This window comes from Coffea arabica, chromosome 11c (genome assembly GCF_036785885.1).
Source record: "Coffea arabica cultivar ET-39 chromosome 11c, Coffea Arabica ET-39 HiFi, whole genome shotgun sequence".
In the NCBI taxonomy this organism is placed as follows: Eukaryota; Viridiplantae; Streptophyta; class Magnoliopsida; order Gentianales; family Rubiaceae; genus Coffea; species Coffea arabica.
In genome coordinates, this window is record NC_092330.1 from 39,999,038 (window position 1) to 40,014,844 (window position 15,807).

Genomic DNA, 15,807 nt, shown 5'->3' on the forward strand with positions numbered 1-15,807 from the left:
ACTATTTGAGATTGGTACATCAAGTCTTCAACAGAAATTTCGGAATAGCTAAATGGGATTCTATCTCAGAGAGCAACATCTACGGTTCTACTCTACACGGATGGTAACGCGGTTGCTGGTACGATGGCCTTCTTTATTTATTTATTTATTTTTAAAAAAGAAGGCTTCTTTATCTTTAGGAATAATTTTAGAAACCTTCCCTCATGTTTCTAACAATTTCACTAAGCTCCCTTGAAGTTCAAAAAATTACACATACCTCTCTTGTTATTTATAATGACAATTTTGCCCTTAAATATTTTCATGAAATTCCTTTATTTGATATGCTTATACTAAGAATGAATTTTGAAATTATTTTTTCATTTTTTCCTTCTTATTCTTTTTTTTTATTTTTCTCCAATAAAACTATTAAACTATAGCTATTGCTTCTAGTTTTTATTGTAACCAAATGTCGAACTAGTAATTTTTTTGATGAGTTAATTTTATATGCAATCCAATATTTTTCCTGATCTTTATTTTCTATTTTTTGGTACTAAAATTAACTATAAACCAAAAAGAAATGACCCAAAATCATTACTAAATTATGATAATTCTACTATTCGAAAAATTCATAAATTCTATATGAATTATTTCAGCATTTTCTTTTCTATCTTATAAACCTAAATCTATAATAAAGTATTATCAAAAGTATCCTATCATAGTGATAAAATTATTATTATAATTATTTATCAAATAATAGGTATGGACATGAAAAATTTGACAATTTTTTATTATAATTATACTAGATAATCTTATAAATGTATAGGAAAATAAATTGAAACTCATTATATAAGGATATTTTTGGGTATTCATTTAAAAAATTGACCAAGTCAATATTATTTAAGATTTTGTTACTAAAACTATTAAATTAAGGGATGTAAGTGTAATTTTCCAAACCTCAAGGGAATCCAGTGAAATTGTCAGAAAATTTAGGGGAGGTTTCTGAAATTATCCCTTGTCTTTGACGTGGAGGCGAAAGAGTATCAACCGGTAAAGTACAATATGCTTCCTGTTACAAAAAAAAAAAAAAAAAAATACATTTGCAAGCATGCAACGTTATTTATTTAGCCGTCCATATTACCCGTCCATAGTGAATACTACTATACTGAATCGTGGAGAGTAAAAAACCTGTTTTCTAAGCCATCTTCTACCCGGCTGTTAACTCTTTTATCTTCTTGCTTTATCCTGCTACATTTGCATTTGCTGTCTGCCACTTGCTTTAAGTTAATAATTTCTCCATCTGTGTCCCCAGAACAGGAAAAGCAGTGGTGGTAGTAGTAGTAGCTGTAGCATAATTTGTACCTACCATTTTCGTTGCTGCGTAGCTGAGTTAAGTCAACTCCACCTGCTATCTGCCAAGTCTCCTCTGGAATCTTGATATCAGTTCAGTTCAATTCAATCCTGATCCTCGACTCAGTTAGTCCTAGTAGCTTCCTGGGAGAGAAACAGATCTGAGTTAGAGATGTCTGTTCCAGATGCTGCAGTGACTTTTCTGCTAGACAACCTTCACCAGGTACTGAGTTACAACTATCATTTGATCGCCGATGTACGAGATAACATTCTGATTCTTTGCCAAGAACTCGAGACTCTGAAGGCTCTGATGAGAGATTACTCGAGATACAATCACGACAGCGATTTTCTCAAGGAATTGGTGAAGGAAATAAAGACCGTAGTCAACCAAGCTGAAGATGCTGTGGACACTTATATCGTTCAAGCCTCGGTTCAAAGAGCAAGATCCTGGATATCTAAAACTTTTCACATAATTGATTATCCCACCAAGCTTCGGGAAGTGGGGAAACAGATTGAAGAAGTTGGCAAGAAAGTGAGGGAGATTAATCAAGAAAAGGCCAGGAATGGCTTTGAGGCCCTGCAGTATCAAGTCATCGCCAGTCTTAACAAGATTCCAAAGCCTAAAGAGGTAAAAATAGACAAGCCAAACTCCTGCTTTCCATCTTTTGTTTAGTAAAGACTTTTCTATCTGTCTACTTATTTGTTTGTACATTTTGTGGATGGTGCTGAAACATTACTAAAGTTCAACATTTTTAATCGATTCAAGAAATCTTGTAAATTTAATCCCTAATTGTTTGTTGCATATGAACTATATCCATTTAGTCTTTAATTAATATCAACATTCGGAATGTAAGTTATGTACCAAATGGCGCTAGTAAGGAATATTGAGCTATCTCAATTAGGACATATGTACGAGTAATTAATTCCCTTGCTGTTACGAGTCAAGTATGGCTTTAGGAGTCGATTCTGTTTTCGGATCAACATATTTATGTCACTGATTTTAGTCATTTCTTTCAAACGATCTTATGCATATTCTTACCTTGTATACTGCAACCAGGCACCAAAAGTAGAGGAAGAGCATGTGGTTGGTTTTGAGGAGGCAACGGAAAAAGTAAGCAAACTTCTCACCGGTGGATCACAACATCTTGAAGTAATCTCAATTGTTGGTATGCTTGGACTGGGCAAGACAACGTTAGCTAAAAAGGTTGTTAAGGATCCAATTGTTGATTATGAATTTATGATCAAGGCATTTGTTTACGTTTCAAAAGAATACGAGAAAAGGGAAGTGTTCCTCAGTATTCTAAGATCTTTTACACAAATCAACGATGAGGTGAATAAGATGGTAGAAGATCAATTAGAAGAATATCTCCGCAAGCAGTTGGAGGGAAAGCAGTATTTAGTTGTGATGGATGATGTCTGGGAGAAAGAGGATTGGGATAGACTCAAAAAAGCTTTTCCAAGCAATAACAAGCGGTGCAGAGTTCTAATAACTACTCGAAATGAGAAAGTTGCTGAACATGCAAGTCGGGGTATCCCTTTCCATAAGTTGGACTTTTTACCTCTAGAAAAGAGTCGGGAGTTACTTCGTTGGAAGGTCTTTGATGACGACAAGTGCCCAAAGGAGCTGCAGGAGTATGAGATAGAAATAGCAAATAAATGTGACGGATTACCACTTGCAGTGGTTGTCATTGCAGGTATTCTTTGGAACAACAAAGAGAGAATTGATTGGTGGAAACATGTGGCAGATAGTGTTAAGGATTACATTGCAAGGGATCAAGAGCAAACCACTAAGGTAATAGAACTAATGTACAAGCACTTACCAAATCACTTGAAGCCATGTTTCATTTACCTTGGTGTCTTTCGGGAAGACTTTGAGATCCCTGTTTGGAAGTTGTTGCGACTTTGGATTGCTGAAGGACTCGTACTACAGGAAGGTGATATCAACTTGGAAGACATAGCAGAGCAGCACTTGGAGGAACTTGTTGCGAGAAACTTAGTGATGGTTGGACAAAGAAGGTCAAATGACCGAATTAAAACTTGTCGCATCCATGACACTTTGCGTGAGTTTTGCAAGAATGAAGCTACAGAAGAAAATTTCTTCCAAGAAATAAAAAAGGATAAACTTTCGTTCTTTTTATCTGAACACCCAGCTTTGGATCAATATCGTCGGCTTTGCATCAATCATGTCAATGTTTTGGACTACATTTCACGGCCCACACCTTCTGGTAAGTGTGTCCGGTCTTTCTTGACTTTTGCCAAAGAAGAAACTACTGTGGAACCAAAACATGTCTCTGCAATTCCCAAAACCTTTAAGTTGCTTAGAGTATTGGAGGTTCAATCTCTCACCTTCACCCGTTTTCCTCCTGATCTATGCCATTTGGTTCTTTTAAAGTATGTTGCTTTTTCTTCTAACATCTCAGTCCTCCCTCCGGCAATGTCTACCATGTGTAACATGCAAACTCTTATAGTCAATACAACATCACGCATCCTTGAAATCAAAGCAGATATATGGAAGATGCCACAGTTAAGGCATTTGCATACAAATGCGTCTACTCTTTTGCCTTGTCCAGATAACAAAAACCAAAGGAGCAAGGAAGAGGCTTTAATAGGTGAAAATCTGCTGACTTTGCATACTGTTTCACCAGAAAGTTGCAAAGAAGAGGTGTTTGAAAGGACTACCAGACTCAAGAAATTGGGAATACGCGGAAAATTAGCCAAGCTTTTTGAGATCACTGGCGAATCTAGTTTGTTTGGCTATCTTCGAAAGTTAGATTCGCTTGAAAATTTGAAGTTATTGAATGATGATATATCCTCCAGGTTATTCGGTCTTCCTTCGCATAAAAGTTTTCCCAGAGAGTTGACAAAATTGACTTTGTTAAATACGCTGTTGGATTGGAGTGAGATGTCCACATTAGGGAAGCTGGAAAATCTCGAGGTTCTTAAGTTGAAAGACAATGCATTCAAAGGAAGGTTGTGGCAAACAGAAAAGGGTGGCTTTCTTCGTCTCAAATTTTTGCACATTGGACGCACGGATTTGGTGGTATGGGAAGCTTCAGTGGATCAATTTCCAAAGCTTAAAAGCCTTGTACTCAGAAATTGTGATAAACTCAGAGCCTTCCCACATGACCTGGCAGATATTCCTAGCCTCCAGATGGTGGTCCTTCACTGCACAAATCCTTCGGTGGCTTCTTCTGCCAGGAAACTTCAGGTGCTGAAGCTAGAGCAAGCTCAAAGGGGCAACAAAACTAGTGGCTTCAAGCTCTCCGTATATCCTCCAGAACATTGAGTGCCAAATGCATCTGAGTTGTCCGTGCCTTCTCAGGTTGGTAGAATAACTCAGGATCCACTCTTCTTTGATGATTTGTTCTTTTATGCTTTTTCTGGTCATTAGTGGAATTGTAAGGTTTTATGGCTGAAATTCTTTCAAGACTGCAGCTGCTAACATTGAGATTACTCTTCATTTCCACGGAAAAAAACTGGCATTTCTCAACAAGCAGCAACATTCATTTTCATCAGAACTACCCAATAGAGCTAACTTCACCTGGCCTCTTTCTTTTCAGATTATTAATTCAGGAGAAAATGGCCACTGATCTTCTGGTCTAAAGCGAAAGACTGTGAAGCACGACGTCTTCAAATTTAGTTTGGGTGTGCTTTTGATTTGTAAGAAATTTGGATGTGGGCTTTAAACCTTAATGTTAATTTCATGTAGACTTCACTCCTGAGGAGGAATTTCAACATTCACTTCCCCAACTTCTTAGCATAATCTGTCTCCTACATGGTCAAGAAACATTTGGTTCCTTTCTCGCCAAACTCCTATTTCCAATTTAACTTAAAACGGAATCAAAATTGTCAATATGACTATATATTTCAATGATGAATGGTTAAACGCCTTAATCTGAAATTTTATCTTGTAAAGTTACATGTATAAACATTTGCTGGGTTCTCCCCTAAGGAAGCTTTCAGTAACAATTTATGATGGAATGCAAATTTATTATACTGAGGAGTAGTATTACGGCGTCGTAGTAATGAGAATTCCGTGAAAACATTTCAGTGCCATCGAGAGCTGCAAAGCACTACGTACGGCCACGTCTATGGCAATATCTATATCTCAGTTCATCAGATTTAAATGGCTCCTCATTTCTCAGTTCATTATTGCAAGTTAAAAGTCGACTGATATCTTGAAAGAACTTCCAGCCCTCCAAGCCTAATCTAGCTTCTGTCGAAGCCATGGCCGCACTTGGCACTTCAAAGGTGATTTGTTGAACTCGAGGACAAAATGTGTCGCAAGCAAAATGTGACACCTGAAGGGACCAACTACATGATTCGATCAAAATGATTTTTAATATTTTACTTTTGATCATCAGGAGGTGAAACAGAAGATCCTCTATGTATATCAGGGAACTTTGAGCTTTTAACCTCCATAGTCTCTGCCCATATTCTACTAATAGCAAGTGGCAAGAGTTTTGGTTGCATTTGCCATTTGTATCTTTTTTGGACTAATTGGAGGGGGGTGTTGCTTCACCCGGTCAATTGTGAGTTTTAAGCAGTTTGGATCCTCTGTGCCACTATTCGGTATCAAATTCAGTGTCAATTTCACTTATCACGTGATGGTAAAAAAAATTTTAATAAATAACACATGACAAATTAAATAAACGAAACATTTGGTATAAATATAGAAGTAGCACTGAGGATACCGTGTGAGTTTTAAGAGCCTCAGCAATTAGACACAGGTTATTGTGGGATGCAATTCCCGGTCCAAATAGGAAGTTATGCATTAACCCTGTCCATAATCTTTTTGGAAATGGACAGTGGTGGCGGTGGTCGGCCATCTTAGGAGATGAAAATGTTACATTTCTATATGAATGGCTCAAATATTATAGTCTGTAATTATAAGTGTGAAATGTGCCCACCATTATTCACAAGTGTGAAATGGATCCTTTTTTTTTTAAGGGTAAAACAAAGCGTTTGGATTGTTATTTTTTAAAATTTTTATAATAAAATATACTGTAACGATTTGATATATATATATATATATATATATAATAAAAATAATTAAAAATATGTTAAAAAAATATAAAAAATTTTTAAGAGAAAAAACTTTCCAAACAAGGTTACAACTTTTTAACCGGAAGGAAAATCATCCCACTGGACAGGACAGTCCTACGTTCCAAACCAAGTGTAATAGATTGGCTTTACTTTTTTCTATTTGCCACTTGCAATTATTCCATTTTGTTCAGACCCTCAAGAAAGTTATCTACGAATCCTGCTTGCTGCCACAGGTAATAGAAAGTTTCTCTATTTGCCACTTGCATTATTCAATTCTGTTTAGGCCCTCGAGATAGTTTTCTTTTTCTGGTGCTTTATGCTCATCGGAGGACGTGTTTTCCTTCCAAAAAGAAAAGAAATTGTCTTATTCATTGTCAACTACTTGCTTTTCTATACTTACTTTTTTTTTTTTTTCTTCTGTATTCATTCAATACAGAATGGGTTTTTCTATACTTGCTTTCTTTTTTCTTCTGTATTCATTCAATACAGAATGGGTTTCCAAATTTAATGCTGATAAGGTTTTTTTTTACATCAATCTTGTTCATTGCCATACGGTAGCCGAAGTAGCTCAAGATTAATATGATAGCAGTCTCTGCAGTAGTGTTTGAACATTCAATTGAAAGAAGCAATTCATAAAATGCATTCCATTCAAGCGAATGTGCTTTTTGAGAAAATATATATTGATAATTTAAGCAAGTGTCATGAAGCATTTCTTGTTAGATTTTTTCCACCCAAGAATTTTCCAGGAATTGCAATACAAAATGATCGATTGATTTTGGTAAAGATGTTCCATTGATTTTTCCCAGGCTTAAGTTTGAACAATATGATCAATTGTTCTTTTTATCCTTCTCATGTTGCCATTCTTTTATCAAGTCTAATGAAAGTCTGAAAAGGAGGATGATAGATGAGAAATCGATCACCAGGCCTGTGGAACTTCCTGTCCATTAATATTTGTTTAAGCAGAAAAGCCTAACAACGGTGTCTTATGGCACGCAACCTGGAAACTTCCAATCAGTAACGGGGAAGGCCACATTGTCAGGCCAAAGTTTAGTCCTCTCCGGAAGAAGGAGCCACCATAATTGTCATTTTGGTGCGGTCAACAAAAAGGAACTTAAATCTGGATTGTCACCTGCAATAAAAAAAAATCAACTATAATATCAAAACATCTCTTTAATTTAATCAGATCTGTATACCTACTAGTTCTCCACACAGCTTTTTTAGCCTCCCCTCCTCATAGAATAAGGTAGATTACGTTATACAAATGTTATCGTTACTGGAAAAAAAATTGTGATTTTGGTACAATTGTGCAGTCGGTTGGTTGCTGTATATTTTATATAATTTAGGCCCTGTTTGGACAGCAGTTTTTCATAGAAAAATTGCTATGTTTTCTGTGAACACATTTTCCTATCACCTTTTTACCTCACATATATCAAATCGTTACAATAAATTTTCTACAAAAAAATCTAGAAAAATACAATCCAAACAAAACCTTAATATATATATATATATATATATATACTTATTGCTTTGTTGTAAACATAATTTTTGTTCTTATATATCAATTTAATAATTTAATATAACTACCTTCTGAAAAAAAGTACAAAAGCTGTACCAATTGTACTGGCTCCTTCTATGACCAACTACGTGCTTTGCTTTTAATTTTGTCTCTCTCTTTTCTTTTTTTTTTTTTAAATACTCATTGGACAATCGATTTGCCAATTTATTTCTGCCAAGGTTCTTTACCATCCTATTTCATCTTGATTCATTGTCAAAGAAGGAAGATGAAGTATTAAGAACATGATAGCGGTTTGAGCGATTAAACATTAACGTGTACAATCTAGACTAGAAACTACCACCATGCGCTCCATTTCCGTGAAGGACGAGATGCAATAATTAAATACTAATTAGAGTTCAAACGGCCGTTTACAGTAATGATAATGATCCTTCACGCTGCTCACATAATGAATGATAATGGCCTTATTTGCATATATGTTTTTTGTTAAGTTTATCTGCTACAAATTTTTTAAAAATTTTAATTACAGTAATCTCAAATAACTTATTAAAATTTTTAAACTATATACTTTAAAATATATTCCAAAAAAACACACTTTAAAAATTTTTTACAGTAAACTATAGTAAAATTTTAAACAAATAATTAAAAAACTCACTTGACAAATGGGGCCAAATGATTTATAATTATTCTAATTGACCAAGATACAAAATTGCTAGGTAGGCATGATCATGATACGTGAACAAGAATATAAACAAAGTGTAATTATTCGAATCCAACAACTTTTGTTTTTTACTAGCATTTAGTGTTAAAATCCGGAACATCAAGAAAAGTCAAACAAAAATTGTGAGAATAAGAAAAATTTTAAAGATTTGAGATGACTTCCGGGTAGGCGTATAGTAATAAATTGAAAAAGGTGGTGTGGCTATTACCTTTTTTGAACCGTCATGGACGGTCATGTTTGGCTTTTACCCATGGATCGGAACGACACCCTCATAAATTGTTTAGTGTCAATAGTCTGCGTCACCGTTTAATAATTCAATTCAATACTTAAATTTAATAGATCCATCTCTTAATATATTCAGACACTTTTGATAATCAAATATAGAACATGTGATTTAATTAAGTAGCATTGAATTTTTTGGACAAAACTTGCATCAAAAAATAAGTTATAAACTATTCACGTATCACTTAATGCAATATACACTTGAATGTATTATATTAGTACTTAATAATTTAGTAATTTAATAAAAATTTTAATTTTATCAAATGCATTCATTTTTTTTTATAATAAAACATATTTCATTCAAGCATTACTGGAAATCGTCGAGCATAATCGAGGTTCAAAATGTAACGGAACAATCCAAGGGCTGGTGATGGAGCAACACATTGATCGGAGGGTAGAGAATTGTCCCCCTCAACTTTGAAAAACCAGATATTAGGCTCGCATACTATGCTTTCAAATATAATCCATTTAAAAGAGGAAAATCTAATCCATTTGTCTTGGATTTGCAGCCCCTAAAATTCTTGTAGAATTTCCGTCCACTACCGAACAGCCCCTTAAGAAGCCAAATATTTTTCCAACATCATATTTGAAAAGTAAATGATACCACTTAACTTATATAAGAATGAATGCATAAACTTATGACTAAACTAAATTTCTTTTTACATATATAATAAGCAAAGCTTAAGTTATATGTAATTGACCCAATGCTATGCATTCCTTAACCACAGTTCCTGACTCTGCCTAACCACAGTTCGTTCCTATGTGTGTATATGTATACGTACGTATATGTGTGTGTGTAATATAGGAATACAAAACATTTCTTTGTTTATGCTTTTATGATCAGGTAGCTTAATGGTTACCAGCTGTAGACTTAATACTAGAAAATGAGTTGCTGGGGCCACTTAAAGTCAAGTCAGCTATGTGTCTATACATGTTGATCGATGAAGTTCAATGTACTGGTAGTCTTTTTGTACGATTCTCACAAAACTATATACGACTCGACCTTGCACAGCTACAGCCTCTCATCTCATGATCTAATCCAAGTTGGTTGATTTCTAGCTTTCAAGAAACAAATCAAGATCGGCGGTGAGAGATATGGAACAGGCTATACAGGTTTCAGTAGGATTTGCCTTGCAAAATCTGCTGCAATTGATCGATGAGAATCGCAGATTGATAAGCGATAACTATGAGAAAATCACCGATCTCCAGGCAGACGTCCGGCTCTTGAAGGCTTTCATGGCCGAGTACACTGCAAAGTACCGCAACTCAAAGCCCCTGACGGAGCTGGCGGACGAGATCAGGAGCCGGGTTTTCGAGGTCGAAGATCTGATGGAAACATACATCGCGGAGGAGATACTGTACCAAAGCAAGAATTTCTTCAAGAAAGCAGTACGCGCCAGAGAACACCTAAGTAACCTCAGGATCTTAGGTGAAACGGTGCAAAAGCTGAGTGCAAAGGTGAAGAAGACCAACGAGGACAACAAGGAGATTGGCCTCCACCTCGTGGCATTAGAAGAGTTGTCAAGAGAGTCATCAAGACATAGTTCAATGTCTGAAGAAAATCAGGTAACTAATAGTACCTAAAATTTGTTTACTGTTACAAGTTTATTTGTAATTGCATGATTGCATCTGCCCACTTCATTTGGACAAGTTCATAGTTAGATGGAATGTTTTAGTTCTTCCATTGCAATTTCTTACCATTTATACATAGACATACACGCTGCAGACAAACCAAATTCTTGATGCATGATATTCCTCAGTATTTCAGCTCAGTTGCCAGTAAGTTCTAAACAGTGATTATGTTAATGGGTTGTTGCTTTACATAATTTATAACGTATGTAATGAGTATGCCTATGAGGCAAATCATCAATAAACACTGAATTATACCTTTTCTTTCGTTTGAAAGAAGAACACGTTTGCATTTGCACTGAACAGGAAACTTTGATCCTAGAATAAATAAAACAAACGCATATGAAATATTTTTCTTACTGTTTGTCTGATTATATGGCACTGCATTTTCTAGATTATTTGGAAAATAGTACTCTGTAATAAGTTTAAAGAAAACTTAAAATTTCTATAAATTTTCTGTGGTCCAATATAACAATAGTTTTTTATTATATATATTACTATTTGTCAGGCAGATGGTCATTTCGACGGCTTACATAAATAGGAAAATATCCTCTTTCTTATAGTGCAAGTGGGAGGGTTCAAACCCACGACATTTCACTTATACTCCCTCCCCCGAATCACCCAAACCAACCCTCCTCCAAATATCACTGTGAGTAGCATATAAAATGAAAATATAAATTAAAAGAAGGGTTAAAAACAAAAAAGTCCCATGTGGTATATCTAATACACAGAAAAGTTTTCAGTGGTTTCAAAACATACAAAATGACATATCATGTTTTGAACTAAATTGTAATTAACAGAATTCATTAAACTTAACGGAATCCAGTAAATTTAACGGTAGACTTAATGGAATCAGGTAAGTTTAACCACCTAGACCGTCATTTTCATTAAGTTTAACAAATTTTGTTAGTTTATAATTTGGTTCAAAACGTGAGGTGTCGTTTTGTATGTTTTGAAACCATGGGAGGTTTTTCTGTGTATTAGGTATACCACAGGGGGCTTTTTTGTTTTTAACCCTTAAAAGAATGAAATATTCCAACTAAGAGAAAAGATGCTATTATGTTATGTATGAGCAATTCCTTTGCACATTAACACACTAAACAAAAAACAATAATTAGTATTGAGAAGAAATGATAGATATGTCATCAATGAAAATAAACTACTAAGAAAAAAAAAAAAAAAAAAAAGATTCACTCAACAAGCAACAAAAGCCAGAAAAGAAAAGGAAAGCAAAAGCAATACATAAATATTATACATTACCAATGTTTTATTCTGTCTACACATCCATTGGTATAGGATGTATCTTTCTCCATTGATAGCATATACAATAGCGGGTCCGGATGCATGACAACTAAGCATGAATTGACTTTGAGTTTCAAATTTGATATATATGGCATGCATCCAATCCTCCTTATGTAGTAGTTTATTCAATAGGTTTTTAAATATAATTTTATACATTAATTCTTTTGATATATTTAAGGAAAACGTGCAAGGCATATTATATAGTGATTCTTGTATTTTCATTGTAATAGACTGGAGGCAATCAAGAACCAGACAGAATCATTGGGTTTGAAGATGCAGCTGATAATGTATTGGAACTTCTCGGCGGGAAAAAACTGGTTCAAGGCAAATCTGAGGGAGAGGAGCAGAGCAATTCCGATGCAGAGCAGCACAGTGAGTCAAAGGAGCTAGAAATGGCATCAATACATGGAATGCTGGGGCTAGGAAAGACAACACTTGCAAGAAAGGTCTTGAATGACTTAAGAATCGAGTATCATTTTTTTACTCGTATATTTGTCACTGTTTCAAATGAATACAACAAGAAAGAAGTGCTTCTTAGCATACTAAGTGCCTTCATCAAGAACATTAGGGAGCAGAACAAGACGGAGGAAGAATTAGTTGGCATGGTCAGACACGAATTGAAGTACAAGTATTTGATTGTCATGGATGATGTTTGGCAAAATGATGTTTGGGAGGATATCAAAACATTTTTACCTGACAACGGCAAGGGCAGCAGGGTATTAGTGACTACTCGAATCGAGTCTGTGGCCAACTATGTTGCAACAAAGACTAAACCATATAAATTGCGGCTTATGTTTGCAGAAGAGGCTGAAGAATTACTGAGGATCAAGGTTTTCGACGAAAATACATGTCCAGAGGAACTAGAATCCATTGAAAAGAAGATTCTCGCTAAGTGTGACAGGCTACCACTGGCAATAGTGGTAACCGCTGGTATTCTTAGGAATCATCCAAAAGATCTTACATGGTGGGAAGATGTGCTTAACGGTGTAGCTGAGTTAGTTGACAATAACCACCAAAAAAGGATTGATGAATTAATAAGACGGAGTTATGATAACTTGCCTGACATACTCAAATCGTGTTTTCTGTACCTTGGTGTCTTCCCTGAAGACTTGGAGATCCCCGTGTCGAAATTGTTGCAATTGTGGATCGCTGAGGGGTTTATTCCCCAATCTGAGAGAGCAAGCATGGAAAAAATAGCAGAGTTATGTTTGAGGGAATTGGTTGGCAGGAATTTAGTGATGGTGCGAAGGAGAACTTTAAGTGGTCGGATTAAGACATGTATAATCCATGACACACTGCGTGACTTCTGCAAGAAGATGGCTAGAGCAGAAAATCTTTTCCAACAAGTTCACACGGACACCAATCCATCTTCTGGCCGTCGCCTTACCTGTATTAACTCTCACTTTGAAGCGTACGTTCGTAAAGAACAGCCTGCAGAGAAAGTCCGCTCATTCTTGAGCTTTGGGGAAGAAACTACGTTGAAGAAGGAACTTTGCTCTAATATATGTAAGCACTTCAAACTACTCCGAGTGTTGGATATTTTATCTGTCAAGCTTCCTGGTCGTTTTCCAGCCCAACTACCTAACCTTGTTCTCCTAAAGTTCATTGCCATCTGTTGCGAGCTCCAAATCCTTCCCAGAAAGATGTCCAGCCTGGTAAACTTGCAAACTCTTATCGTTTACACAACTCACCCGACCCTCAGCATAGAAGCTGACATTTGGGGAATGACAAAGCTAAGGCATCTGCGTACCAATACCTCCACACTCTTGCCCGAGTGTTCAAGGCAATGCTCTAGCAGTGAAAACCTACAAACTCTATCTACTGTTGCACCTGAATGTCTCACAAATGATGTGCTTGAGAGGACTAAGAAACTTAAGAAGCTTGGTATACGTGGGAACTTGGGCACTCTTGTGAAGGCCAATGGTGAGTCTCGTTTGTTTGACATGCTCTGCGAACTAGTCTCCCTTGAGAATCTGAAGTTACGCAATGATGAAGTAACTTCCAAGCTGCTTGCTCTTCCTCCAGTACACAAATTCCCAGCAAGATTAACAAGGTTGAGTCTGCAGGATACAAGTCTAGATTGGCAAATTCACATGCCTATACTTGGAAAGCTTCGGTTTCTTGAGGTTCTCAAATTGAAAGACAATGCTTTTATGGGAGAGGATTGGCAAACAGAAGGAGGGGGATTTCGTTGTCTCAAAGTTCTGTTCATTGGGTCTACAAATTTAAAGTCTTGGGACGCTAAAGCCACTAATTTCCCACAACTCAGGTGCCTTGTCCTCAAGCAGTGCAAGAAACTTGTGCGGATCCCATCTGACTTTGTATACATGAAACACCTTGAGATGATTGACCTAGAATATGCCAAGGATTCAGTAGTTTCTTCTGCCCGGAGAATTGTGCAACAACAATTAATGGAAATTATTGCGCGGCCATATGACAAGAAGACTACCCCGATTAAGCTCACTGTTTATCCTCCAGAATAGTGATGGCCGAGTAAACATGCTCTGTAAGTGCTTCTTTGACAGGGTGGTGAAACAGTTCTAACTTGTACTTTTGGATCTATTTGTTAATGCATAATCTTCTACGGAATTGAAGGATCACATTTTGCAGGAATTCATGTTTACTAGCTTTGCCTTGTGCTCTTCAAGTGAACCTTGTAAAATGGTGGAACTGAAGCTTCTAGCCCCTGGCGTGCCTTCTTCTCTGTTCTGTGTTAATAAAGCCTAGCCGCCTGGCTCTGGGCAACAGCGTTCAGCTGGTATGCCGTCTTTGGGTTGTTTTTGTTCGGCATCTTTGTTAATGTCAAGTTTTCTTTTCAACAAGTTTATTGTGAAGAAAATAAGGCCACGGATCTCCTGCCCAATAAAGTGATGGAGAAACGAGTTGGATAGGTATTTTGTTTCTGCTAGGAGACTCGGCATGTTCAAATATGGAGCCTTGTGTTTTCTTCCTGTTGAGAGGTCAGGCTTTTGCCTTGTGATCTTGTTTCCTTGTATTGTGAAGTTTGGGTTGAATCCCAGATGTACTCTTCTATGTGGTTGTTATTTTTCTCCTTTCCATTTCATAATTCAAGGAAACCCAACCAGCTTATCTTGTCTGAATGCTTAAATTCTTGTTGGATTTTGGCCCGGGGCGCATAAACCAGTTACATTAGAAGCGAGAAGAGATGTTTTTGCAAACAGAAACCCAACAATTGAGGCTGAACTCGCCGGGTCCCTGAACAGAAATGCTAGAATGACTTGCGGGCGAGTCTCCTGCTGCGTGCTGATTAGATTTCGTTCATTCTAATCAAAACTTCGGGGAAAATGAGTATTTGATATCGACGAGGGAAGCAAATGAAGAAACTTATGGTTACGACTTCGCACATTAGATGAATTGACAGGAGTGTTTAAACTTTACATTAAGGTTGTTAACTTTTTTTTTTTTCCTCGAGTTATTACATCACGGTAAACTAGTCATGTCATGATTATTAAGTTAGACCATCTGTTTACTTTGTAAAATCGATCATACATAGTAGTATTTTCCATTAGTTCTCATCTCTAAGTCTCCACATCCAACCATTTGAGCTGCTGCATTAATTTTGTTAAAGCCGCCTGGATAAATTGAAAAGATCAGGAAGTTTTAAAACCTAATTAAACACTATAATTACATACTTAAACATCAAATTCAGATATCAAACTTTATCATGCTGAGATCGATATTTAAAAAAAAAAATAAAGAAATAATTATTAAGAGGCAAACACCTAATTTTCTACCCATTTGGCTCGGAGTGCCTGGTGCGATTAATTTCCACTAGGGTAGCCTTCAAGTGTGCAACACATTGAGGAAAATCAGAGACATATTAATCATCTTCTTTAACGGCATCTCTCTCTCGCATGTGCTTAGAGAGGTGAATTCCACGTCAGATAAACTAGCAGGTTTGCGTTTGTCAACTGAATTTTACTGTACCGTGTTACATCATCTCCCGGGAGAGGTTAGGGCTTCTCTA

At 36.3% G+C, this 15,807-nt stretch overlaps 2 protein-coding genes across 2 annotated transcripts; both read left to right on the forward strand.

Moving 5' to 3' along the window:
• The first annotated feature begins 1,286 nt into the window (after positions 1-1,286).
• Positions 1,287-5,089, forward strand: LOC113716417 (putative late blight resistance protein homolog R1A-10). The gene is made up of 3 exons (XM_027240745.2): positions 1,287-1,954; positions 2,384-4,648; positions 4,887-5,089. Exons 1-2 carry the CDS (start codon positions 1,499-1,501, stop codon positions 4,610-4,612), a joined length of 2,685 nt encoding a protein of 894 aa, XP_027096546.1. The 5' UTR covers positions 1,287-1,498; the 3' UTR covers positions 4,613-4,648; positions 4,887-5,089.
• A 4,730-nt stretch (positions 5,090-9,819) lies between these two features.
• Positions 9,820-14,920, forward strand: LOC113717179 (putative late blight resistance protein homolog R1A-10). Its single transcript, XM_027241876.2, has 3 exons — positions 9,820-10,454; positions 12,050-14,325; positions 14,430-14,920. The coding sequence occupies exons 1-2, from the start codon at positions 9,984-9,986 to the stop codon at positions 14,300-14,302; spliced, it is 2,724 nt and encodes a 907-aa protein (XP_027097677.1). The 5' UTR covers positions 9,820-9,983; the 3' UTR covers positions 14,303-14,325; positions 14,430-14,920.
• Positions 14,921-15,807: the final 887 nt, after the last annotated feature.